We start from the raw sequence: 27,009 nt of genomic DNA, 5'->3' as shown, positions 1-27,009 counted from the left end.
TGCACTTTGCTTCTAAGTGGGAAACGGTTAAATGCCCTGAAAGAGCTAAATTGTTACATTTTGAAGGCATTGAAGGGATGTATCAAAAGCTAATATTGCAGTATATTTTCATACATCAATAAAAAAAAAATACATTAAATAATAGCTGAAGACAAGGTCTAGTTTTTGTCCCCTACCGGTTTCACCGGAGGGGACATATGGTTTGCGCTCTGTGCATCTGTGAGTCTGTCTGTATGTCTGTCACACTTTTCTTGATCCTGCGATAACTTTAAAAGTTCTTCATATTTTTTCATGAAACTTGAAACATGGATAGATGGCAATATGGACATTATGCACATCATTTTATTTTGTTCCTACGTCTAAAATTCTGGTTGCTATGGCAACAAATAGACTAGAAATACTGCTGAAAATGGTGGTTTTCTGGATCCTGCGATAACTTTTAAAGTTATTAAAAAAAATTCATGAAACTTGAAACATGGATAGTTGGCAATATGGACGTTATGCACGTCGTTTCATTTCATTCCTACATCAAGAATTATCGTGGCTATGGCAACAAATAGACTAGAAATACTGCTGAAAATGGTGGTTTTCTGGATCCTGTGATAACTTTTAAAGTTCTTATTATTTTTTCATGAAACTTGAAACATGGATAGATGGCAATATGGACATTATGCGAGTCATTTCATTTTGTTCCTCCGTCAAATATTCTGATTGCTATGGCAACAATTTTATTTTTTTTAATTCTGAAAATGGTGGAATTTCTGACAATGGTGGAGCCGGTAGGGGACTTATATTGCTTGGCAATAGTCGTGTTATAAATGGTTGGTTAATTATTTGCATGATTTGATGTCGCCATTTGTTGGATCTAAAATGTTTGGCTTTCTTGTTTTTTTAAATCATATAAAAATGTTGAACATTTGAATTCTTGGTTGACGGATGCCGTAAAAATCCATGAAAATTAGTGTTCGATGAATAGTATTCGTTTTAAATTAGCGCAATAATTTTTACTTCATAGCCTACATTATAAATGTAAACAGACTCGCGCATTCACCTACTGGCCAAGAGCTACATTGCTATCAGATGTTGTTGTTCATTGAAGGGAGACAATTATTTTGGGGTATGCCAATAATTTTTATTGAATAACCTCCCTTCATAGAGCAAATAGTTTGATAATTAACATGTGAATAACGTATATAGTGAACCCTTTGGATAATTCTTTGCATTTGGAAATCTACATAACAACTGACAGAAATGTTAATGTAATATTTGTAGCTCAAAAAGAATGTAATATTTGTAGCTCAGAAAGGAAATATCTCTCATTAGTAAAATCTAAAGTATATACATCTTATTCATTTTTTTATAGAATTCATTATTGATTACCCCTTATATTTTTGTCCTTTTGACAGTTTTGTTTGCATGAAAAATGTTTGTTAATGCTTATAAATCCTCAAGAAGCAAGCTAGTAATGGAGAGGGTCTTTTGATGATGTTGGTATGACTCAAGCCCAAAATCTTTCATGTAAATGTTTTTCTTAACAAGCATGTCACAGTATGAATCCAGTTAATATTAGGTATAATTAATAATAAGAAATAAAATGACGTACCTTTGCGAATCTTTTTCTCCAGTTTCCAATCCCCGATATTGAGAGAATCTTCCCCACCCACCCAGCCTTGGTCATTGTTTGTCATTACAATTTGAATCGGATTGGTCATTGATCTTTAAAACTTGAAACTGGAATCAGATAAGTCGTGGATCTTAAACACTTGAAATTGATTTGTAATTTATTCTAAAATAATTATCCAAATAATTGTTGAATTTTATTGCAACACAGTGCATTGCATTAAATTTCACACAGCTTTAGTCCACTGCTTTTCTAAGAAGGGTTTTCCATCGAACTTGATTATGGTTAAATTTTGATTTTGAATGTTGTAATCTTCAGAAACATTTTCAACAAATCTGCTGTGATGCCATTTAAAGTTTACTTTGGGCCCCGTATTTTCTTGGTTTCAACAACTTTTTCCCAGAGGTCTTTTCCAGAAACCTGCAAAAAATAAAAACATCACCAGATCAATGTCAAGATGTTTTGAAACTCATTGCCTCTATAGAAAATGTACTCTGTACCACATTGCCTCTATAGAAAATGTACTCTGTACCACATTGCCTCTATAATACAATATTGCCTCTATATATAGCTATTTATTTCTATATCTAATTGTCTCTCTAGCAGATTTCCTTTATAGCACAAGGCTCCTGTAACACATTTCCTCTATAAGACATTTTCACTATAGCACATTGTCTCTTTAGCTCATGCTTTTATAAGACATTTCCTCTGGAAGACATTTCCTCTAGAGAACATTTCTTATAGAAGACATCTCCTCTAGAAGACAATTCTTATAGAAGGCATTTCCTGTAGAAGACATTTCGTATAGAAGACATTTCCTTTAGAAGACATTTCTTATAGAAGACATCTCCTCTAGAAGACATTTCTTATAGAAGACATTTCCTCTAGAAGACATTTCTTATAGAAAACATTTCCTCTAGAAGACATTTCTTATAGAAGACATCTTCTCTAGAAGACATTTCTTTTAGAAGACATCTCCTCTAGAAGACATTTCTTATAGAAGACATCTCCCCTAGAAGACATTTCTTATAGAAGACATTTCCTCTAGAAGACATTTCTTATAGAAGACGTCTCCTCTAGAAGACATTTCTTATAGAATACATTTCCTCTAAAAGACAATTCTTATAGAAAACATTTCCTCTATAAAACATATTTTCTAGAAAACATTTCTTCCAGAAGACATTTCCTCTAGAAGACATTTCTGCGACAGCGCATTGCCTCTGTAACACTATGCCTCTACTGCAATTGCCCATATAGATTTTTAATACGGAAGTTCCTAAATGTTTGGGCATGTATAAAATCAAAAAAAAAATACTAGCAGAAGCAACATACATCAATAAAAAGTGTAAAGCATTGTATTCCAGTAACAAATACAATTATGTACAGATTACCTATTCCTTTATCAATTCATTTTGTCAATTTGAAATAATGTTTAATTTGTATGAACACATTTTACATACATGTCAACAACAGAAATGATTGTCCCAGTACTTTTAGGAAGCTTTTATAGGGGGTAATACATTTGCATTCTTCAATATGATGTTGATTTTAATGTTTAACCCTTAGACCAACAGTGTTCAGTATAATAATCATTTCTATAGGCCATAATTCTGGAGGCAAATAATCCTAAATAAATTGTTGTATTATCCATTTATCTGCAGTTTGTTAAGTGGCTTTCTTTCAAACTTTTTACTGATCCAATAAAAGTATATTAATGTGTAGAAAGAACAATATTTAATGTGTGTGACTATTTTAAACTATTTATTGAGCGTTAAATCTATTGCAATATTTTAATTGTTTTTAAAGTAATGGAATTGTTCAAAATCAGGTAGAAAAAATACATTGCACATAATTTTAAATCACTATGCAATATGGCTAAACATTTTATAATTCTTTTTTTTTTTTTAAGCACACTGTCATTTTATAATTGTGTGTCATTTATTGAAAATGAAATGCATATTTTCATTATCTTATATCATGCTGCAAATTCATATAAAATTATTCATTTGTAAAGAAAATAATAAACTTCATTGTCATTGTCATTTCAATAATGATTAAAAAGCTAGATGATAAATAAAAACAATGCACATAATTTTACTTACAATTAATCTCTTCTAAAAATTGCAAATCATATATTTTACAAAACAGTTCACAATACCACCCATTACATTTCCAACAGATTTTATTTCAATGCGCTTTTGTATAAAATTTACTGAAATACATTTTTAAAATCCCATCACAATGTGTACTGTAATCTTTTAACGACTACTATCGTACGCATATAGGTTTAGTCTTGGGACCTGAGGTCGTAACAATATGATGAGGGTATTCTGTAGGCATTCTTAATCAGTGGAAAGTGTTTGAACATGGACATTAAATAATTCTTGTATCAAAATTCTGTTTGCTTACCTTCACGTCGTAAAACCTGAGGATTTGAAACAATTAAGATATGTAAGACTGAATTTGACATGTTGTCCACCAAAACTTAATTTTGATAAATATCTAGTTTTGTCCCTATACCTTTACAATCAATTCATTCTTTGTAAGAAAAAAAACATGCTTTGAAACTACATTCTCTGTATGCTTTCATGTTAAAGTGTTTTGAGGTACATTTTTATGACATTAGCTTTTTTTCTCAATTTTTTTTAATAAAAACGATTGACTTCTGCTCACCGTAAAGTTGTATTCACCAAAATGCAGTAATATGCAATACTTTTACGCCGATACCACTTTCAGTAAAAATATATAATTGCAGTGATTTTTTTAGGGCTAATTATAAAGTTCAAATTTTATTTGCATTCACTGGCTTACAATAAATATGTTCCCCTATAATGAAATTATAATGACCTTCTGAATGTAAACTTGATTTTGAAAATACATGGACCAAATTAAACAAACATTGATTATGTTAAAGGCATTTTTGAAAACAATTACAAATATTTTCCTGAAAAAAGTAAATAACTTAATTTAGTATTTGTAGCAAGGTATGTAATTAATATTTTATTATTAAGTAGAATATAATTAAGTGATCATTCTTATTAAAAAAATAATTCCCATTTTGTCTTAAAATTCTCCATCTGAAGGGATCGGCCACCTTTCCCCCAAATTTTTTAAGAAGAAAATGCCGATTGGAATTTACTAATGATATGATAATTTTATGATAAAAAAGAACACACTATTATTTTATTAAAATATATTGAAGTATGTCATGAATTATAATAAGTAAGCAAATTTTTTTTTAAATTTATTATCAGTTCTGTTAAATAATAAATAAATACTTAATGTTTACAAAAATAATAACTTCAAACGTTCTTACCTTATTTGGTAGAAGTGTGTTGTGTGACTTAGATCAATTCTAATTCAGTAGAGTAAGGACAGAAATTGGCTCATTACTGCATTCTTTAATTATGGCCAATTATTGCATTGTTGTAACTATATTGAACAACTCCATGTAACTTTCTTCTAATCATCAAGAAATGAATGTCTGCCAAATTTAAGAACATCTGCCTTAAACAAAGGTTGTTTTATTCTAGCAGGTGTAAGCGTCTAAAAATGTAGATTGAAAAACTAGTTATGAATATATTATTGGCAATTAGTATCAAATTATGATATGGGAAGGCCATAGGAATTATATGTTTATTTGTACAGATACTTTGTAGTTTAACCCTTTCAGTGCGGGAACCGAATTTTGAAGGCCTTTGCAAACAGTTTGGATCCAGATGAGACGCCACAGAACGTGGCGTCTCATCAGGATCCAAACTGTTTGCTATTCTGATAGTATTCTTTGAAAAAAATCGAAGAAAATGCTAATTTTAGAAATTCAGCAGAAGACATTTTAGCAGACGACAAATTTCCCAGCATGCAAAGGTAAACTCTTTCGTGCTCAGAAGCAGAGTGAAAATTGCTGTGTGCAAACGGATATATATATGCAAACTGCATAAAACCAGAACAGCCTGTGAGTAACCCGCAGTCTGTTCAGGTTTTATGCTGTTTGCTGCTCATCATGCAGTATATGAGGGTTGGAAATGAAGCCTTTAAAACTTTAACAAATATGTAAAGAAAGGTCTTAAATTGTATTTGATTGTCTAAGTGACTTCAAACATGCCAAAGTGTGTTTATTTATTGTCTTATCTTCATTGAACTTCGAAACTAGGTCTATATAAAAATATTGCGAAGTCGCATTTTTTAGCTCAATGATAATAAAACTTGGTCAGAACATTTCTTCTAGGATATTTGGACAGAATTCTTAAATGGTTTTGTCCAAAAATAGAGCTGCTGATAGCAGTTTTCCTTACATAGATATAGCTTAACTTTTCCATCTTTGAACACTTAAATTAATTTAGGTCTTACCTGATCACCTTTGGGCCTCTGGCACTCTTGTTTTATAAAAACAATGTTTGTGTGTCACTTAACCCTTTGCATGCTGGGAAATTTGTCATCTGCTAAAATGTCGTCTGCTGAATTTGTAAAATAAGCATTTTCTTCATTTTTTTTCAAAGAATACTATCAGAATAGCAAACAGTTTGGATCCAGATGAGACGCCATGTTCTGTGGCGTCTCATCTGGATCCAAACTGTTTGCAAAGGCCTTTAAAATTTGGTTCCCGCACTGAAAGGGTTAAAACCAATAATTATAAAGCAATAAGGCAAAGATGTTTTTCTTCTGATAAATACAATGTGAAAATATTTTCAAAAAATTAATCAACCAATAAAATATTGATACTGACATTAGCAAATAGAACTCTTTATTACCATATAAACTATAATAAGCACTAAAAAATATGTCTTTTACAAGCAAATAACAACTATACTGAGTATAAAAAGTAAATAAAGTAACCTGTTCTGGTAGTAGTCCTTGTTGTGTTGCATCTGGCAAAATGGGCATTAATTATACTGCATGATTTGGAAAGTTTTTATTCGCAAACACTTTTATTCTTTCAAATTTATTTTATTTCAAAACAAGAAAAGGTGAACATAATTTGTTAATACATTTCCATCATTTTGGCAAAGTTAACTAGTAAAAAACTTTTAGGACATATTTAACTAGACGACTGAAACTTTCCAAAGTGTCATTGTGTAGAAATGTGCAAGATGTATTTTCATTGTTAGAAAATTAACAAATTTAAGTGTAATTTGGAGATTTGATAAAATTCATCACATTGCCTTGTTCGGATTTACAATTTTGGTATACACAATTCCTACTTCTGTTTGCAAGAACATGTATGGTACTTAATTAAATTCTGTTGATGGCGACCACACGACCTGAAGATTTTGAAACAATGGCATCAGATGTACAGATCCTATTCTCAATATGGGACAAAAGACTATCAGTCGTGTGACATCTATTAATCTTTCAATAAATAATGGACAATTAGTATACACAGACACAGCGTACATTATTGGGCTATATTTGTAGTTTAAAGTTTTATGTGATTTTAGCCCTTTGCATGCTGGGAAATTTGTCGTCTGCTAAAATGATGTCTGCAGAATTTCTTAAATTAGCATTTTCTTCTTTTTTTTTTCAAAGAATACTATCAGAATAGCAAACAGTTTGGATCCTGATGAGACGCCACGTTTTGTGGCGTCTCATCTGGATCCAAACTGTTTGCAAAGGCCTTTAAAATTCGGTTCCCGCACTGAAAGGGTTAATGTGAATAAACAGGGAACTCACTGACTGATCCAAGATATATAGGATCTTGCATGGGGTGTCGTTTTGTATTGAATTTTTTTAAACGATTCATCTAAATAAAGATAAAAACGATGACCACGAATCTAAGATTCTATTTATAACATGACCAATAAATTTTCTTTTTATTTTATGCTCTTTTTACCGTTTATTTACATTGTAAAAGAGTTTAACTGAAGAAATTCGCTGGAATAATGACGTCATTTCATCACAAAAAATGACGTCATTTCACAGTTATATAACTAGCGTAATAACACCCGTGTAATAAACAAAATTGAGCATTACGTTATTTCACTCCTGGAGCGTAGGTCATGTTATAAAGCAAACTATCTTATGTTCACTACTGAAAATGAAAAAGATTGGTTATGGTAACCATTTGTTATGATAATTCAAGACATATCCCTTTACATCTTACAGGTTTAAGCTAAATATTTGTCTATTAAATAATGAATAAATTGACTCAACAATTAAGCTTTTATTTGGGTTAAGTGGATCATGAAAGTTATGAGCCACAATTTATAGATCTCTTCACATTTTTCCCCCCTCTTCAAAGAAGGTGGCATATAGCAGTAGCTCCTTATAACGTCTGTCTGGATGTATGTCTTAAGTCAATTTTGGCCATAAATTTTAACACAAAGGACCACCATCAGCAGATGGCTTGTCCCCTGTAGCACAATAAAGCAAAACAGAAAATAATGGTCTCCTGTTCTCCATATACTATGACTTTTCCTATTTCCTGCTGATTTCCTTATCTTTGAGTCAAACATTTGTTCAGAAAAACTGAAAAGATTTTAAGTGTGTCACAGGGCCTCAAATTTTCCATACCCATGTTCTCCATACATTGCAGGCGCCGGACTACAACCATGTGTTTGGCTGGACGGAGGCCCCAAGGCTGCCTAAGGTTGCTCAAATCCAGCACAAGGAGCCGGAAGCCACTGGGTCCTTTGAGCAGGGAGCCAAGGAACAGAGCTGCTACATACGCTGGTAGGGGAACTTGACATACACAACTACACAATTAAATCCAGTAACCACTCCCTATCATGAAACTTGAAAGCTGTCTATTAGAGTGACTTTGTCGGTCATGCAGTAATAATTGTTATACATCTGTGCAGTGCGTGTTTGTGCTGTGAGTGACACTCGATTGGTCATTTTCGGCTCGGGTTCTACTTAAATTAACCCTTGTTCAAAGAGAATTTTATATCGTATTCCTCATCACATTTTACGACATCAGATTTTGGGCAGGAATAAAACTCTGGTACGGTCTTTGCTGAGCAGGGAACCAAGGAACCAAGGAACAGAGCTGTTACATAGGCTGATAGGGGAACTAGACATACACAAATACACAAACAAGCACACAGGTGCTCGCATAAATAAGCAACAGACGGGAATGGACCTTATTAATTTCAAGATCCACACAATCTGATGTGTATTGTAGGATGCAGCTGACAGGTGAGCACGTCTTCCACGTGATCAATCTGGCGGGGGCCGCGTACGTTGTGAGTGAGGAGATATCTGCCCTCTTCTGGGAGGATGACATTCTCTCCAGCATGGTGAGTCAGCAAGGATTATTCAGAGTTTGATTAATCCTTTAGCTCTAAGATACCTATTTTGACCCCTTTGGAGTCTCTTCAAAATCAAATTAAATTAAAGGCCTTTCTAGCTTACCTGAGCACAATGCCTCATAAGCGAGGCAATTTTCCTAATGTGGCTTTAGTGAAACCTTGTTAACACTATAGAGTCCACATTTATTGTCCGATCTACATGAAACTTGGTCAGAACATTTGTCCCAAAGATATTTTGGACCACTTTAAAAATAGTTCTGGTCTGTTGAAAAATATGGCTGCCTGGGGGCCATTTCTAGTTCACTCTTCATGAAACTTGATTAGAACATTTGTTCTAATGTTATCTTGGCTGCACAGAACAGAACTGTTCCTTCGTATCTCAAGTGAGCGGCTTTGGACCTTTCAGGCCCTCTTGTTTCATCAAGTCAAGTTTTAAAGGCTTCATTTCCAACTGCAAGATACTGCTGATGAGCAAACAGCATAACACCGGAACAGACTGCTAGTTACTTGCAGGCGGTTGTGGTTTTATGCTGGTTGTATAGCCGGTAGCCATTTTTTTACCTAGCTTCTAAGTTGGACAGAGTTTCAGTTGCTATTTACTTTTTTATGTCAACATTTCATTTTTGGGTATTCATAACTTAAGTTGTACACATAATGCACTTTTGTGATCAAAATGTGCAAAAAATGTTTGTTACATGTAAGCTACAGGTTCTTCAAAAGAGGCGAAATGTCCTTTAGTACAAATATTGTAACGCCATTTCTTTTTGTTGGTATGACATTATGTGTTTTTTCAAAAACTTACTTTTTTGTGGATCTGTAAATTAATTGATTTCTGATTTTGTAGACAAAAATGAGGAATTTACATAGATCAATTTCTGCCATGTTTGTGTTAAATTCATGGATCAATTAATCACGAGATTTACAAAAAAATGATGTCCCATAAATAATAATAATTTGACAGTAAGGGTATCACGTGTACAGATTTTTCTTAACGGTTAAACGAAATGAAATAAACGAAACGTTACCGTTTAAACAGTATCCCTATTTCTGTTTAAAAGCATCACGCATCAGTGCCATCGCTTCTCAAAACTGAAAGTAGTCATTATTTCCGAAGTTATATTTAGTGCATATCCCATTCCCGCAATGACGTCATATTAAAACCAACTGTTCTCGTCGTTGTAGAACTATTGGGTTACACTTTGTCTACTTACATGCCATAATATTTTGTAACAAAAACAAATTAATATTGAACCAACATTCCTTAAATACGAGTGAACCGGTTTTAAAATTTTCAATGTTTTACTAAACACGATGTACATCAAAAGATGCAAACTTCAATTTTAGTAAAATGTTCCTATACGGAGATTGTTCGTCATATCTCTAGGAATGAATGCCGATAAAGAAACGTCGGAAAAATGTCCTTGTGCACTTCGTGCCGACGCGTGTCGAATGTATAAGACGATTTGGGGCATGCTCATGCAACAAAAGGCGGGAATTTCGTGATGACGCGCATTAAATATTCAAGACGTCTAGTCCGTACATGGTGTATTGTTATGTTTACGGTATTGTGAATAAGGGACATCTGGCGCATGGGATACAAATAGTTTTTAATAGGAGTCTTTTTCAGCAGCTGTTAACAAGCTTTGCAACGTCGTAACTTAATGAACTAAAAAGAATTCTATTGAAACTGTCGTTTAAACGTTTACTGTTTTTGTAAACGTTTTTGAGCAAAACACGAAACGCGACTGTTTAAACGTGATACCCTTATTTGACAGTAGCGTGTTGTATTTCTTATTATGTAAAATTTGCCATTTTAAAATATTCTCATAATATTTTTACACATCTTTATAAAAAAATAAAATTTTATACATATCTTGTTTTTTATTTATGTTTATGCAAACATTCCAATTCACGATTGAAAGATTTTCTTTTCCAGCTGCACAGAAGTAACGTATACCTGGACAAGCTGGTTGTAAGCAGTGCAGACAACCCCAAGCTCTTTGAAGAACTCGCCAAGTAGGTTACGTTTGAGCCGCGCTCTGTGAAAAGGGGGTTTAATGCATTTGCATGAAGTGTCGTCCCAGATGAGGCTAAGTAGTCCGCACAGGCTAATCAGGGACGACACTTTCCACCCATACTTAATTTTTGCTAAAAAGAGACTTTCTTTAAACGAAAAATATCATAACAGAGTAAATTGTCGTCCCTGATAAGCCTGTGCAGACTGCACAGGCTAATATGGGACAGAAGTTTACGCACATGCATTAAACGCCTTTTTCACTGAGCATGGCCCATTTATATATCGGGGTAAATTAGAAGTTTTTAAAAGAACAAAAGCAATAATAAAAAGATCAACTTTAATGGCAAAAAAAAGAAATGACATTGTATGCTTGATATGCAATACAAATATGCACAATATATCAGCCCGGACAAGTATATTTAACTTTAACCAAAAACTTTAAACTGTTATTTTCCAGGTACATATTCACATGTCGCTTTAAACTCTTGTTTTCCAGGTACAAATTCACATGTCACTTTAAACTCTTTTTTTTCCAGGTACAAATTCACATGTCACTTTAAACTCTTGTTTTCCAGGTACAGAGTCACATATCGCTTTAAACTCTTGTTTTCCAGGTACATATTCACATGTCGCTTTAAACTCTTGTTTTCCAGGTACAAATTCACATGTCACTTTTAACTCTTGTTTTTCAGGTACAAATTCACATGTCACTTTAAACTCTTGTTTTCCAGGTACGAATTCACATGTCACTTTAAACTCTTGTTTTCCAGGTACAAATTCACATGTAAACAGATGAATCTGATTGAAAACCAGCATTTCCTGACCCTGTATAAGCTGGACAGGTGGGTAACATTGAAAAGCTCAAACCATGCGTATGTTCATGATACAGGGCCAAGGTATCAGAAGACACATGGCAAATATTGTTATTCACATACTTTTTTAAGGACTAAAGTCTTTTTTTACATGCTCATGCTTAACATTTATGACTGATATGACGTCAATTCACCTTGACAACATTATTTTGCCAAATAATGCCATGCAGGGCTTTTTTTACTTCTTTAGCAAAAAAAGGCCCCTTCTCTCAAGAGAAAGGCACCTTCCCCAAAGAGAATTTCTTAAAAATCATGCAATTTTCCCCAAATTACAAGCTTACCTTGGGACTTTTTCCCCTTTCTCAGATTTGTTGATGATTTTTTCCCTAAAATGGAAAGCCTGGACCTTCCCCCAAATCTAGAAAAAAAGTCCTGACCTGTGATGTGCCAGTCAAAGAAAAGGAAATCAAAAAAAAAAAAAAACTAAAAATTATTGTTTCTTACTCATGTTATGATGCTTGTACACTTTGTATTATGAGCCGAACCTTTTATACCATGTGATATAAGTGAGGATAAAATGTCATCAGCGTTTTTGAAACAATAATAATTTTAGCCGTTCTATATGAAAAAAGCTTAATGCATGTGGAGTGTTGTCCCAGATTAGCCTGTGCATTCTGCACAGGCTAATCATGGACAACACTTTTTACATAGACTGGATATTTGTTTAGAAGATTCTTCCATTAAACGAAAAATTCATAAAAAACGGAGTGTTGTCCCTGACAATGCGCAGGCTTATCTGTGAAGACACTATGCATGAAGCCCTGTTTCTTCAGAGTGCTGCTCAGTTGATAATGAATGTTCTGTCTGTTTGTCAGTTTGCCTCGCATCCTGTCCACATTCCAATGTGAAGACGAGGCCCTGATCAATGCTGTCAGTGAACTGGTGTCGAAATTTGATCCCAACAGTCCTTTCTGGAAGGTATGATATAATACGTTTGACTGGTGTCAATATTTGATCCAAACAGTCCTTTCTGGAAGGTATGGCATAACATGTTGGACTGGTGTCAATATTTGATCCAAACAGTCCTTTCTGGAAGGTATGGCATAACATGTTGGACTGGTGTCAATATTTGATCCAAACAGTCCTTTCTGGAAGGTATGGCATAACATGTTGGACTGGTGTCAATATTTGATCTAAACAGTCCTTTCTGGAAGGTATGGCATAACATGTTGGACTGGTGTCAATATTTGATCCAAACAGTCCTTTCTGGAAGGTATGGCATAACATGTTGGACTGGTGTAAATATTTGATCCCAACAGTCCTTTCTGGAAGGTATGTTATAACATGTTGGACTGGTGTCAAAATTTCACCCCAACAGTCCTTTCTGGAAGGTATGGTATAACATGTTGGACTGGTGTCAAAATTTGACCCCAACAGTCCTTTCGGGAAGGTATGGCATAACATGTTGGACTGGTGTCAAAATTTGACCCCAGCAGTCCTTTCTGGAAGGTATGGCATAACATGTTGGACTGGTGTCAATATTTGATCCAAACAGTCCTTTCTGGAAGGTATGGCATAACATGTTGGACTGGTGTCAATATTTGATCCAAACAGTCCTTTCTGGAAGGTATGGCATAACATGTTGGACTGGTGTCGAAATTTGACCCCAATAGTCCTTTCTGGAAGGTATGGTATAACACGTTGGACTGGTGTCAAAATTTGACTCTGAAACCTTTGGGTTGTGAAGCCAGCCTATTACCACTAGAGCATGGATTCTCTACACTAATACTGTGGAAACACTACCCTGAAACTCCAATATAACGCTGTGTCCAATATAACACGGGGGATACTTGGGTCCCGTTTTTTTTTCCAACCTTCCATTTCTTATTCAAATCCATGTTATGCAACTTCATGTATTTTCAAAAAATTCGAAGATGGCGGAGATCACATCTTGATTGCTTTATTCAACCGTCCATTTAACCGATTTTAATCGCTTCGAGGTTAAACAACACCGACAGCTAATTGGTATTAATCTGTTGTGTAATGTCAATTAAGGTGTGAAAAACTCGCGTGTCAGTGTTTATTGTCGCGGTGAAACCGGAGGGGACTTATGGTTTGCGCTCCGTGTGTCAGTCTGTCTGTCAGTCTGTCACACTTTTGTGGATCCTGCGTTAACTTAAAAAGTTCTTCATATTTTTTCATGAAACTTGACACATGGACATATGGCAATATGGAGATTATGCACGTCAATTCATTTTGTTCCTACGTCAAAAATTGTAGTTACTATGGCAACAAATGTAAAAAAAAAATAAAAAAATTACTGACAATGGTGGAGTTTCACTGGTAGGGGACCATATTGCTTGGACAATCTCTTGTTACATGTATTCTTTATCAGAGCAGTTTGTAGTGCTAATTTCAATAAGTTAAGTGCAAGCGGGATAATTATCAAATTAAAGTTATTCAAAACTATTACAATATCTTACTTTGATATGTTTGCAATTTGACTATAATAAAGAAGCAGCTGTGAAATATACTGTGCACAGTATAAAACAAGTTTTTCTGTCATTTCATTATCGTTCTAGTATTAAGGCATTTAATCTTTCAGTTTGTTGCGAGAAATTAATTAAATAACCAGGACGATTTATTTACATGCTGATGCATTGTAATTGTTAACAGAGATCCACTTTTATTTTTACCCGTTATCAGAAAGTTCTCAGCTAGCACGTTTTTTGCATGACTGCATATGACGCAATAAAACATTTCTTTGTACATGTATCATATTGATTCAGATTCACTTTTATTTTTACCCGTTATCAGAAAGTCCTCAGGAAGCACATTTTTTGCATGACTGCATATGACGCAATAAAACATTTCTTTGTACATGTATCATATTGCATTCAATCTAAATTTAAATTTGCTCGTCCAATTAAAGCTCTGCCCCATAATGCACTGTTCTCTTTACACTTCTGAAAAATTGCGTATTCATATGGTTGTGTTTATGAAATTCTGAAACATATTTATCGTTATAAATGTTCAAGATTATTATTTTTAAGTGATGTTGGAACTTAATTTGATTATCGGATAAATGTGCATATTAGAAAAGCGGTATTTATACTGTGATCGATACGATTCGGTTTATATGCATGTATTTGGGGATGATGGCACAGCATGGCAATGAACAGGACCTATATTATAGTGTACCCGTTTTTATAGCCTCCCTTTAATAAATGAGCTCAAAACTTATAATGCTGTCCGTTTATAACGCTGTTGCGTGGCTTAATGGACCCAGTCATCCGCGTTATATTGGAGTTACAGTGTATAAACATTTCTTTTCTTAGTCGCTGAAATTTGGTCATCAATTTTTAGCTCGGCTGTTTTCGAAGAAAACCCGAGCGTCGTGCTAAAACTTTGACATTTTGCTCAAAAATCAAACTGCTTCCACCTGCAACTTTGAAACTTCATATGTAGATGCACCTTGATGAGTTCTACACGCCACACCCATTTTTGGGTCACTTGGTCACTGTGACGTCTAAAAAAAAAAAATTCTGACAAGCTTTCATTTATTCAAAAATGCAACCGCAGCCGATTGTTGGCACCCGTTATGCGGTGCTCTTGTTATTTTGAATTTTCATCAGAGTCAGGGTTCGCACAGGGCTTGAAAAGTGCTTGAAAACGAGTCCTAGGCTTGAAAAGCCCTTGAACAAAGGTTGGCCTTGAAAAAGTGCTAGAAAAGTACTTATTTCATGTAAAAAAGCCTTGAAATTTTTTATTTTGTTCAAAATTACTTTTATCATCGCCATAAACTTAAATCGTTCTTAAGGAAAATATTAAGAAAATTTATCATAAATTCCTTCGCGCAAAAAATGTGTACCAAAATATAAGTTTCGTACACTATTGGGTACGAAACATGAAGTGTACAAGTCACGTCACAGATTATGTGTACTACGTCAGAGGTTCGCCATTGTGATCAATTTTCGCGAGTAAAAATTCAGCGATGGGGAAGTGTCGTTTCCAACCAGAGTGGTTAACTGAATATTCCTGGCGCTACTTTCTGGTCATAAACACCGATGATATGCAGAAAAATGCTTAAATAATTACAACTTATACGATACGTCAACATTCTTTAAACATGAATATTCATGGCGCTATTTTCTGGTCATAAAGAAGTTGTCACAATGACGTTTATCGTTATGTTTTGCGCGAAACTTATGAATGTTCCTCGGAACAGAAAACAAATGACATTTGAAAAGCACATTGTTGGGTCTATATAAAGACCATTGGTGTCGGGGGGAATGGGTGAAAGCGCTTTGAAAAGCCACGATAAAGGGGAAACCCACAAAGAAAACATGAAATTGAGAAGCAAACAGGGGTCCTGCATTGTGCTTTTTGGTGAAACAGGAAGGTGCTATTGTTAAAACTGTGCAATCTAAAACAGACATTAACAACAACAGCCCTGTGAAATACAAAATGTTATAGTAACTGACTTCTGTTTAAATGAAATGAACTAGTCTGTTTGATGTGAGCATATAAAGAGACAGTGTGTTTGTTTGTAATAACTTTAAAAAGTAAATACATATGTGAGACTCATTGAGTTAAGGATGGATAACATTTATGTGTATGTAATAATTAGAAATAACACAAGTGATTTATTGTGAAATTAGTTTAATGTGTTAGAGCAAATAAATGATATATACTGTGTTAATCTGGCTTGAAAATGCATTTTTTAAAGGAAACTAACATACGGTTATCGGCCTTGAAAATGAAAATTTGGCCTTAAAAAGTCCTTGAAAAGTGCTTGAATTTAGGTTTGAGATTTTTGTTTGAACCATGAGAGTCAATGCAAACATGTGATGATTGAGCAGTCAATACCCGGTAATGTTTTGTGCCTTTAATAATTGTCTACATTACCAAGAAAGACCACAGACCTGAAAGGCACTTTGGTAAATGCTCATCATTTATTTGTTTTGTTTTTATTCAATACACTTGGTCGTGTTGCTGATCTATAAAGTGCTCAGACACTATACAAATTCTGCTTGATACCTTAAAATGTCACAATCTAAACCTGATTATATTCTGAAGTGGAATAGGGAAGCAAACTATTAAGTACATTAACATTACATTAACTATTAAGTGTATTAAGTACACTCTATAAAACAAGTTCAATGTTTACATTTTAACATTATATACAAACCTTAATATTAAATATATTCAATGGAAACAAAATGAGAGTCAAGGGACACACACAGCAGGTACAAATTCACATTATTCATGTTTCATATCAAGTTTTGACCGTAGTCAGTTTTGTTGAATACTCTGTGTGCAGCGGACCCTCAAATGTATTAGAGATGTATTGGACTTTATAAAGCATGGTTGTTACACTATTAACGGCCAAACAGGCAAACTCTGAACAACTATAACTTAATAATGGTTTGTAATCCTACATCTTTAATTATCAGTCCAATAAAACATAATCATTTGAGCAAAGTAAAGTGTATCAGTAAAAATGTTATCAGAATATGAGATTTTATGTATATAAAGTATTTTGTTAATGTTTAATTTTGTTGATTAATATAAATATAAGAAGGCCAGGGGAGGTAATACATCATATCTGTCATGTAAGTTTGAGACAGGGGAAACAAATGCAATAAGTTTAACTTTCATGTTTAATACATAGAGGTATTTGTTCATGTCAGTGTAAGATCGTTTGTTATTTCACGAGTAATCATAGAAAATATATTTTCACGAGTGGCACAGCCACAATTTAAAATATGATTTTTCTATGACCAAGGGGTGAAATAACAAACAATCTTACACTGACACGAACAAATCTTCTGTTTCTTTTATGCCCCTTTTTCAAGAAAATAATTTACAGCTGTTTCCCTTTCGCTGAAAAGTTACCCTTTCTCCTGTGGCATTCCTCAATACACAAAATGATGTCATTATACCAGCGAAATTCTCCGGTTAAACTCTTTTACAATGTGAATTAACGGTTAAAATAGCATAAAATAACAAGAATATTTGTTAGATTCGATGGATATTGTTTTTAATTCACTCATGATCATAAAAATATATATAAATCTTGAAGTAAATCTTAATATGATAATCTAAAAATAGAAAAAGTAGTTCCGAAAATTTGTTATTTTCTCCGGTGAAAATATCAATTTGTTTATATTCACTGATGTTATTTCACTGTAGAAATGTCATATTTTATTATTAGAATTAAAAGAAGATACAATTATCCTCTATTAACATTTTTTTGCATTATTCAAGAATGCAAATAGAATTAACATTCAATGAAACATAACATGAATTATAAATGACAATTTCTGCACATATGGAATGTTTGGTTAAAATAAAGGAAGTCTATTATTTAGCCAAAAATCCATGCGGAAAGTGTGTTCACTGAAAATTAGCCTGTGCAGACTGCACAGGCTTATGTTGGATGACACTTGCTCTAAGCCCTGTTTTCCCAGACTACAGCTTAAATATTTTCGTTTCAGGATGGTTCCCAGTTTCGGCCAATCAGTCCAGATCAGACACCAGCAAACCAGTCGCCTGTGGCTGAGAAACAGTCCCCAGAGCTGCAGCCAAGCAGTGAGGTAACAAGATATATCTGCAAAGATCAGTTGGGTACCCAGTGGTTGTATAGGATTTGCAGCTTTGTTGCATTTGTGATTTTACAAAAATAGAAAGATTGCCAAATATTATACAACAAGTGATGTTAAATCTGCTGACCAAGAAAAGGTGTGATTTGCTGAAGTGACTGCCTTAATTTGACTGTAGAATATTTCAAATAGTTTAACCCTTTCAGTGCGGGAACCTAATTTTGAAGGCCTTTGCAAACAGTTTGGATCCAGATGAGACGCCACAGAACGTGGCGTCTCATCAGGATCCAAACTGTTTGCTATTCTGATAGTATTCTTTGAAAAAAATCGAAGAAAATGCTAATTTTAGAAATTCAGCAGACGACATTTTAGCAGAAGACAAATTACCCAGCACAGGCTTCCTGAAAAGGCAGGACCGCCGGTCTTGTCCGGCAAAATTCTTTACAGTCCGGCGAAGTTTCTAATATCGCCGGTCCTTGTGACAGGCCGAAAAAATATGACTTAATAAAGAAAAGTCTCAAACTTGCCAAAAGATCGGGAAAAAAAAACCATTAGAATCACTCTTTTTGTGAATTTTAAGCCTTTTGGTCAGTAAGAACACTAACGCGTCACTAGTTCTTTAGAGTGCTCTCCCTTTGAAACGTCGTTTTTTTTTAAAAAGGTCAATTTCATTGGTCCGACATATTACCATCTATCTTATTACAAAGGTTATAACAAAAAACTACACCTGAAAATAAATGTAGTTGCTAAAGTTCTTCAATGGCAACACCAATCGTGCTGTGTGATTTTGTTTTGAGTCTGACTACAATTTTAAGCTGTTGTCCATCATACACTGTAATCACTAGAACACACAAGCGTTTTGATTTACTTTATTGAGTGTACTTATAGGCTGCACATAGCAATAAATATGAGTTTTAATTTACTTCATTCTTCAGTTATAAACTAACGCTTTTTGGTCAGGTGAATTTTTGTCCGGACAGGCTAAATTTTCCATCAGCCTGTCCGGTTGACAGGCACTTTTTGGGACTTTTCAGGAAGCCTGCCAGCATGCAAAGGGTTAAGTAAATAAACAACAGTAACATTTTCCGGCTCAGAAGCAAAGTGAGCAACTCGCAAGCTGATTGGCTTTTATGCTGGTTTTCCTTCTCATCCGCATCTTGGGGTTTGGAATCAAGCCTTTAGCACTTAATTTTATAAAGAAAAGTCTTTAATTTATTTTAGATTTCACTAGGACTGCAAAATAGGTATCTGAGTGTTCATGGGTCAAAGCTTTCTACTTTACATCTACTCTGTTTGTGTGAATTATCAGGAGGAAGGGGTGCAATCGAAGGGACAGAAGCGCTCCAGCGACGAAGAAGATAATCAAACAAACAATGAGCAAATCTCTTTGGAAGAGAAACAGATGTGCCTAAAAGCTCTGCAGATCAAGCGGTACTGACTTCATATGATTTGTGTTATTGCTTATTTTTGTATGATTTGTTTGGTAGGGATGTTAGCAGGATTTGTGTAGATTTGGAATTTTGTAGGATTTGTGTTATTTTTTGCGGGTTTTGTTGGATTTTTGTTTTTTTCTTGTATTTTTTTTCATGAATTGAAACCTATTTATGCCCCTGAAGGAGGGCATATAGTGATGGGACTGTCCATCCGTCTGTCTGTCCGTCACACTTTGCGTTTTGGTTTCGAAAAATTCTCAACACTTCTATGTTGCTTAAGATAGCAACCTGATATTTAGCTGCATGTGTATCTCATGGAGCTGCACATTTTGAGTGGTGAAAGGTCAAGGTCATCCTTCAAGGTCAAAGTTCAAAAAACAAATCTAAGGGAAGTAATAATCTTTTAAGGGAGATAATTATCTGTACCTGCCAAATGATAAAAAAAATCATAATATCAAAGCGGCGAAGTAGGGGGCATTGTGTTATTGACAAACACATCTCTTGTTTTATTGTATTTTTTTTTTGTCAGTAATAAAATACTTGGCTTATCGGCTTATGAGTGAGTTTTTGTTTTCAGACAGCGTATCCTGCAGCAGTTGATGAACAATCCGAGCTCAACGGTGGAAGTGGTGAATCAGCTCAATGACTGCGAGGTGGAGATCCTCATGATTAAGGAGGAGATCGCTCAACATAACAGTAGGACTATAGCATGGGGCAAATATATGAGCTCAACATAACAGTAGGGCCATAGCATGGGGCAAATATATGAGCTCAGCATAACAGTAGGACCATAGCATGGGACAATACGAGCTCAACATAACAGTAGGGCAATAGCATGGGGCAAATATATGAGCTCAACATAACAGTAGGGCAATAGCATGGGACAAATATATGAGCTCAACATAACAGTAGGACCATAGCATGGGGCAAATATATGAGCTCAACATAACAGTAGGACCATAGCATGGGACAAATACATGAGCTCAGCATAACAGTAGGACCATAGCATGGGACAATACGAGCTCAACATAACAGTAGGACCATAGCATGGGGCAATACGAGCTCAACATAACAGTAGGACCATAGCATGGGGCAATACGAGCTCAACATAACAGTAGGACCATAGCATGGGGCAATACGAGCTCAACATAACAGTAGGACCATAGCATGGGGCAATAAGAGCTCAACATAACAGTAGGACCATAGCATGGGGCAATACGAGCTCAACATAACAGTAGGACCATAGCATGGGGCAATACGAGCTCAACATAACAGTAGGACCATAGCATGGGGCAATACGAGCTCAACATAACAGTAGGACCATAGCATGGGGCAAATATATGAGCAGTGCTATGAATAGTGGCATGCAAGGCCCTTTATAATATAATTGGAAACACAGGCTTAAAGCATGTGTGTAGTGTTGTTCCAGATAAGCCTGTGCAGTCTATCAAAGAGGACATCTTCTGCCTAGACTGGATTTTCATTTACCAGTAGAGGAAGCTTCCTTTAAATAAAGTTTCATAGATTGCACTGGCCAAACTGGGATGTCACTTTACATACAGTCGTTAAGTCCCATCTTCACAGAGGAAAGCTCAATAATATACCGTAATTACTGTTAAGTTTTCGCACACTGAAAAATAATAAATTTGTTCGTGTCCAAAATTTACAGACTTATTAAATGTCCGAAAATTATAATTATATTCAAATATAAGCAATAAATCAATGCACAATAGTGTTTCTACTGTAAATAAAAACAACCTCACAGCTTTGCAAATGTTATGGTCCATAGCCCTCAGGCATGCGTCTCCCAGGTTTTATGACCCTAATCTGTTTGTAAAACCACATGATCAAAGTGTCACAAGATAAGCAAATACACTGCCGAAATCTGGTAAAATAGCGTTGTAAAATATACTGCCCGACAATTTAGAGTCATTAATGATAGACGAAAACATGCATGTCCGAGTCAAGAAAAATTAATTATTTTGGCAGAAAAAGGGAGTGTTTGAAAACTTAAGAGTAATTAATGTATTGTGCCTTTCATGCTAGGTTTTAAAACATGTATACCCCTTAGCAGTTTGAGACGGGTATAGTGGTATTGGAGTTATTTTGTTGGTCAGTCAGTTGACATATGTTTGTTGTAAAAACTGCTCTGAAATTTGTCAAGTGATAACATTAAAGCTTTGAATACGGCATTTATATCTAGTATCTACATGCACTTGTTTCTCAGTAATTGTGAAGTAGAGATACTCAATGAAAGAGGATATAGCTCAACCTCAAACTATATATTGCAGTTAAGCTACTCCAGCATCACTACCTGCCATTGTTCCTTGACTATCTTATCTGAAAATGGTTCATTTGGTTCCTGCCTGGTCACATAAATTGTGTGGGAAGTGGTCAAGAAATCCTATTTACAGCCTTTCTCCTCCTACCTCTAATTCAAGTAGAGCAGAGTCAGTTTCGTTTTTTTTTATGATTTAAATAGTGTTCTAAAACGTCTTACAGCCTTGTCAAACAAATCCTTAGTTTTCTAATCATCATGGCACTTGTCAAACAAATCCTTAGTTTTCTAATCATCATGGCACTTGTCAAACAAATCCTTAGTTTTCTTATCATCGTGGCAGATTTCATTTCTGAAGGTTACTCTAGGTTATATGACTGCCGTTATATGACTGAAATATCAACACAGTCAAACAAACCCTAAGTTGTTTTTTGTTGTTGCAGATTCCACTACTGAAGGCAAACGTTCCATCTCTCCTCTTGACCTCCCCAGCTCCGCGACATGCCAAACTGAGAGCCAACAGCGTATACAGGATATCATAGCATCAACAACTAAAGTATGTATACATGACATCATAGCATTAAGTATGTATACAGGACATCATAGCATCAACAACTAAAGTTTTATACATGCCATAGCATCAACAACTGAAGTATGTATACAGGATCATAGCATCAACAACTTAAGTATGTAAACAGGACATCATAGCATCAACAACTATAGTATGTATACAGAACATCATAGCATCAACAACTAAAGTATGTATACATGACACCATAGCATCAACAACTAAAGCATGTATACAGGACATCATAGCATCAACAACTAAAGTATGTCAGGTGACTATAGGTGGATACAGGACATCATAGCATCAACAACTGGAGTTGTTAAAGTGCCTTTATACAAAGTATAATACACTGCAACTCCAATATATCACGGTCCGTTATATCGCGTTGTCCAATATATCGCGAATCGGCTATGGCTCCCAAAATTCTGACGAGCATAATCCTTAAATAAAATGTTTTTATCTGAGAATTTGATGCATTAAAATCCGTTTCAAGCAAGTATTTTTCCCTTTTTTTCACCAACTTTAATCCAACAGTCATAATCCAGTTTTGACCAGATTGTTTGCTTACATTGTACATCACATTAACACCTGTGTACTGCGATAAACAAAAGACCCATTTGTCAAACATGACAGGTCATTTCGGGTGTTACAATTCTCTATTGAATTTGCTTTGAACTGCCGAAACGCACCAGTGCACACATGAAGGTGTACACAATTATAACAGTAAATGTCACAAGTCAATACTGACCTATCTCAACAATCTGTGTGCGTTAGATACAGTATACAATATAGATCAGTTAGTCATAATGCTCTACTATTAAACCCCATGCTGTGCATGCTTTTCATGAGAAATGAATGACGTCATTTTGTACATGGGTCTAATTTGTGCATGCTTTCTTGAACAATAAAACTCGGCAATGTTTTTCGGATTAAAAATTTAACTATACGCATTTGAAAATACTCACATGGAATAATGTTTTGTGTTATACCAATTAATGAGATAAATTAGGTTCTGGTTGTTCGGAGAAAACCCGAGCTATTGTCATAGCCAGCTCGTTGTCCGCCGTAGGCGTCGTGCTTAAACCTTAACATTGGCCATAACTTTTTAAATATTGAAGATAGCACCTTGATATTAGGCATGCATGTGTATCTCATGGAGCTGCACATTTTGAGTGGTAAAATTTCAAGGTAAACATCATCTTTCAAGGTCTAGGGTCGAAAAAACAAAGTCAAGGGAGGTAATAAGCTTTAAATGGACATAGTTATCTGACCTGCCCACGTATATATTTTTGTTAAATAAATCAAATTTTAACAAAACACTGTTAAAACCTAGCATGAAAGGCACAATACATTAATTACTCTTTAAGTTTTGGTGGTGCGGTGGTCTAGTGGTAACACACTGGTCTTCCATTCCAGAGGTCCCTGGTTCAATTCCTGGCTGGGGCACTGGAAATTTCAGAAATGCTTCAAGTGTTTCCCACCCAACTAGAGATGTACTGGTATGAAACCCAGGTAATTCTCGCGTGTATCGGTGCTATACACTGAGCACGTAAAAGAACCATGGGATCTTTTCGCAAAGAGCTAGGGTATCGCACCCGGATTCCTTGTATCTCAATACTGTCTCTTCTGCTTGCTGTCTCTTCAGCAAAAACCAAAGGACCCCATTGGAAATAAGTGCTTGCACTTTCATGGGTTATCCTTGACCGCAAGGTCAAAAGAAATACAAAGCGGCGCAGTAGGCGGCATTGTGTTTCTGACAAACACATTGTGGTTAAAGGTCAAGGTCATCCTTTACGGTCTATGGTAAAAAATACAGATTTAAGGGAAGTAATAAGCTTTAAAAAGGGAGAAAATTATTCAATATTGAACATAGCCACTTTATATATTTGGCATGCATGTGTATCTCACGGAGCTGCACATTTTAAGTGTTGAATCTACAGTCACAGTATAGTGGCTTTTAATTATTTGCTACTAAAAATAGAGATTTGTTACAGACAATTATTTTCAAGGGAAGTAATTTATATAATTATAAATCTCATATTATATATTTCCTTACCAAGAATTGAAGTTCTTTTCACAGTTACTGTACAGATTTATTATTTTGATTATTTAAAACCCAAATGATTGATTTTGCAAAGTTTTTTTTTAATGATATAATTATAATTTCTTTGATGTTCATTACCTACCTGTGGACATATGTCCATATGCACATGATCAACTCTGGTTATGAAAAAGAAAAAAAAACACTCTGGTTATGATCTCTTTAAAACCACAGGCCTTGGTTGTCAGTGATGTCTGACATGGTAATAATTGACTGAGACTCCCCCCCCCCTCCCCCCCCCCCCCCCCGGTTAGGTTGGACAAAATTCAAGGGAAGTAATAACCTTTAAAGGGAGATGATTTCTATGCCTGCCGAATGATAAATAGACACTTTAATTCAATGCGGCGCAGTAGGGGGCATTGTGTTTCTGACAAACACATCTCTTGTTGGGTCACTAGGTCAAAGGTCAAGGTCACTGTGACCTCTAAAAAAACAAAAAACTGACAAGCGTGGCACCCGTTATGCGGTGCTCTTTTTTAGATTCTGTAATATCTAGTTTTTAATTTCAGCCCATAGCAGCAGCCAACATTGTAACCAAGCCAACTGCAAGAATTGCTAGCAGCCAAGCAAATGTCTCCTGCACCCAATCAATGCACCAGTCTATGGTCAACAACAATTTAGGGAACCAGTCTACAACAGGAAGTTACACAGGCATTATGGGAAACCCAGCTTTTGCCCAGCAGCAGACATTCATGAATCCATTCTTAATGCCTCAGCCGGGAACAGATATGACTGGAGTCACCCAAATGATGGCTAGCATGGGTCTTAATCAAGGATTTGCCACAAATTTAGGTTCTTTTCAAATGCCCGCTTTTAATCCTTTCCTATTTCCAGGAAATAACCTGGCCATTTCAAGTGCTCCATCGACCATGAATCCCTTTGGGTCACTGCCAACATTTGGTCGTGGCCAGCCAATGAATTCATCCAATATTGGCATTTTGCCATGTCTCTTGCCATTGATGCATAATTTCTCGGCTGGTAGAGGGAATGCGCGAGGAGTGGGGAACAACCAATCATGATGAGAAGACATAATGTGTTGTAAGGGGAGTAACTCAAACACTGCACAATTTATGTTAACTTGCAACTTTGTGCTCAAGGTTGAAGTATGGTTTGAAATAAAGCCAAAATCATAAAAGCAGTGTTCAATTATTACATGATATAAACTTTTTGTGAAATGGAAGTGTTCCATGGTATCAGATGTTTTTCTCTATTACAGGGTGGTTTGTCAAGAACTATTTCCACTTAGCTGATGAACACAAGTTTTTTGGCATATCACCTTTTGTTCACATTTAAAAAGAAAGTTGATGAACTTAAAAACAAACTGTGTCCAAGATTTTGAAAAAACTTTTTCAGTTTTGTTATCTACCAATATCCCAATGTGGTACTCATGAATCTCAATCATTGTTTAAACACCTGCAGTTTCCTTTTGTAGAATATGTTTGTTTGTTGTCTAAGTGATTAGTTTTGCAGAAAGTGCTCAACATGTTATTTTTTTTGTTTTGAAAGTTTATGTCCATCATCAACAATTCCGTCAGGAAGGCGGAGATTAATGGAATTATGGTTTATTATCATGTGCAACAAAAGTGTTTTGCTATATATATAGATATATACATAAATATGGTATATTGAACAAATGTTTTGCTGTTTATAAGCAGCAAAGTTATTGGGTATGTATTCATAGAGCTATGGTGCTATCACATGGTTGTTGATGTAAATAAATTACTTCATTTTTTTACTGAGCGATTTAAGTAGTGCGCTGATTACCGGGTATTGTTTGTTAATTTGATTTGAAGTGCTATGTACAAAAATGCATCTTGTTAATATGTATGTGACAGTGTATTTGAATAGTTACCATTTTGTCTTTCATAAATCATGCCGGCGATTCCAGTATAGTATGTTAATTCATAGTTGTAATCTTTACCGAAAAGTAAAGTTTTTGTTTCACACATTTCATTTTTCATTCATTTTTAAATCAGATTTGTTCACAATGTTTTCATCATTTTGTATTCATTCATGTTGACAGGATTGTCATGTGTTAATAATTTCCCACAATATCTTGTATATTATTCGGAGAAAGGAAATGAACTCTGTTTATTTGTTAATAAAAAAGAGATTTTTGTTCAAATGTTTTTTTGTCAAGTATTTCACCATACGGCCTTTTTAAGCTCATCTGAGCACAACATGCTCATGGTGAGCTTTTGTGATTGCCTTTTGTCTGTAGTCCGTTGTGCGTCTTCCAGATTTTCTTGTACTTTGAACTTTCTTTCAATATCCTTCATCGATGTACAAGTTTTACTTAAAATACCTTTATTTCTAAGAGAGTTTGC

At 34.9% G+C, this 27,009-nt stretch overlaps 1 protein-coding gene across 1 annotated transcript in view; it reads left to right on the top strand.

The window, feature by feature from the left end:
• Window positions 1–26,807, top strand: part of LOC127837204 (tudor domain-containing protein 5-like) — a 111,196-nt gene extending 84,389 nt beyond the window's left edge. The window contains exons 14-23 of the mRNA XM_052364128.1: window positions 8,154–8,290; window positions 8,742–8,856; window positions 10,805–10,884; window positions 11,656–11,727; window positions 12,573–12,675; window positions 18,198–18,296; window positions 19,612–19,733; window positions 20,313–20,431; window positions 22,457–22,569; window positions 25,192–26,807. Coding sequence (XP_052220088.1) covers window positions 8,154–8,290; window positions 8,742–8,856; window positions 10,805–10,884; window positions 11,656–11,727; window positions 12,573–12,675; window positions 18,198–18,296; window positions 19,612–19,733; window positions 20,313–20,431; window positions 22,457–22,569; window positions 25,192–25,701 — 1,470 coding nt within the window. The 3' untranslated portion in view covers window positions 25,702–26,807. The remainder of the gene's footprint in view (window positions 1–8,153; window positions 8,291–8,741; window positions 8,857–10,804; window positions 10,885–11,655; window positions 11,728–12,572; window positions 12,676–18,197; window positions 18,297–19,611; window positions 19,734–20,312; window positions 20,432–22,456; window positions 22,570–25,191) is intronic.
• The last annotated feature ends 202 nt before the right edge of the window (window positions 26,808–27,009 follow it).

The sequence above is a fragment of the Dreissena polymorpha genome, chromosome 7 (genome assembly GCF_020536995.1).
Source record: "Dreissena polymorpha isolate Duluth1 chromosome 7, UMN_Dpol_1.0, whole genome shotgun sequence".
NCBI lineage: Eukaryota > Metazoa > Mollusca > Bivalvia > Myida > Dreissenidae > Dreissena > Dreissena polymorpha.
Note: the sequence above shows the minus strand (reverse complement) of the source record. Positions and strands in the feature narration are given on the sequence as shown.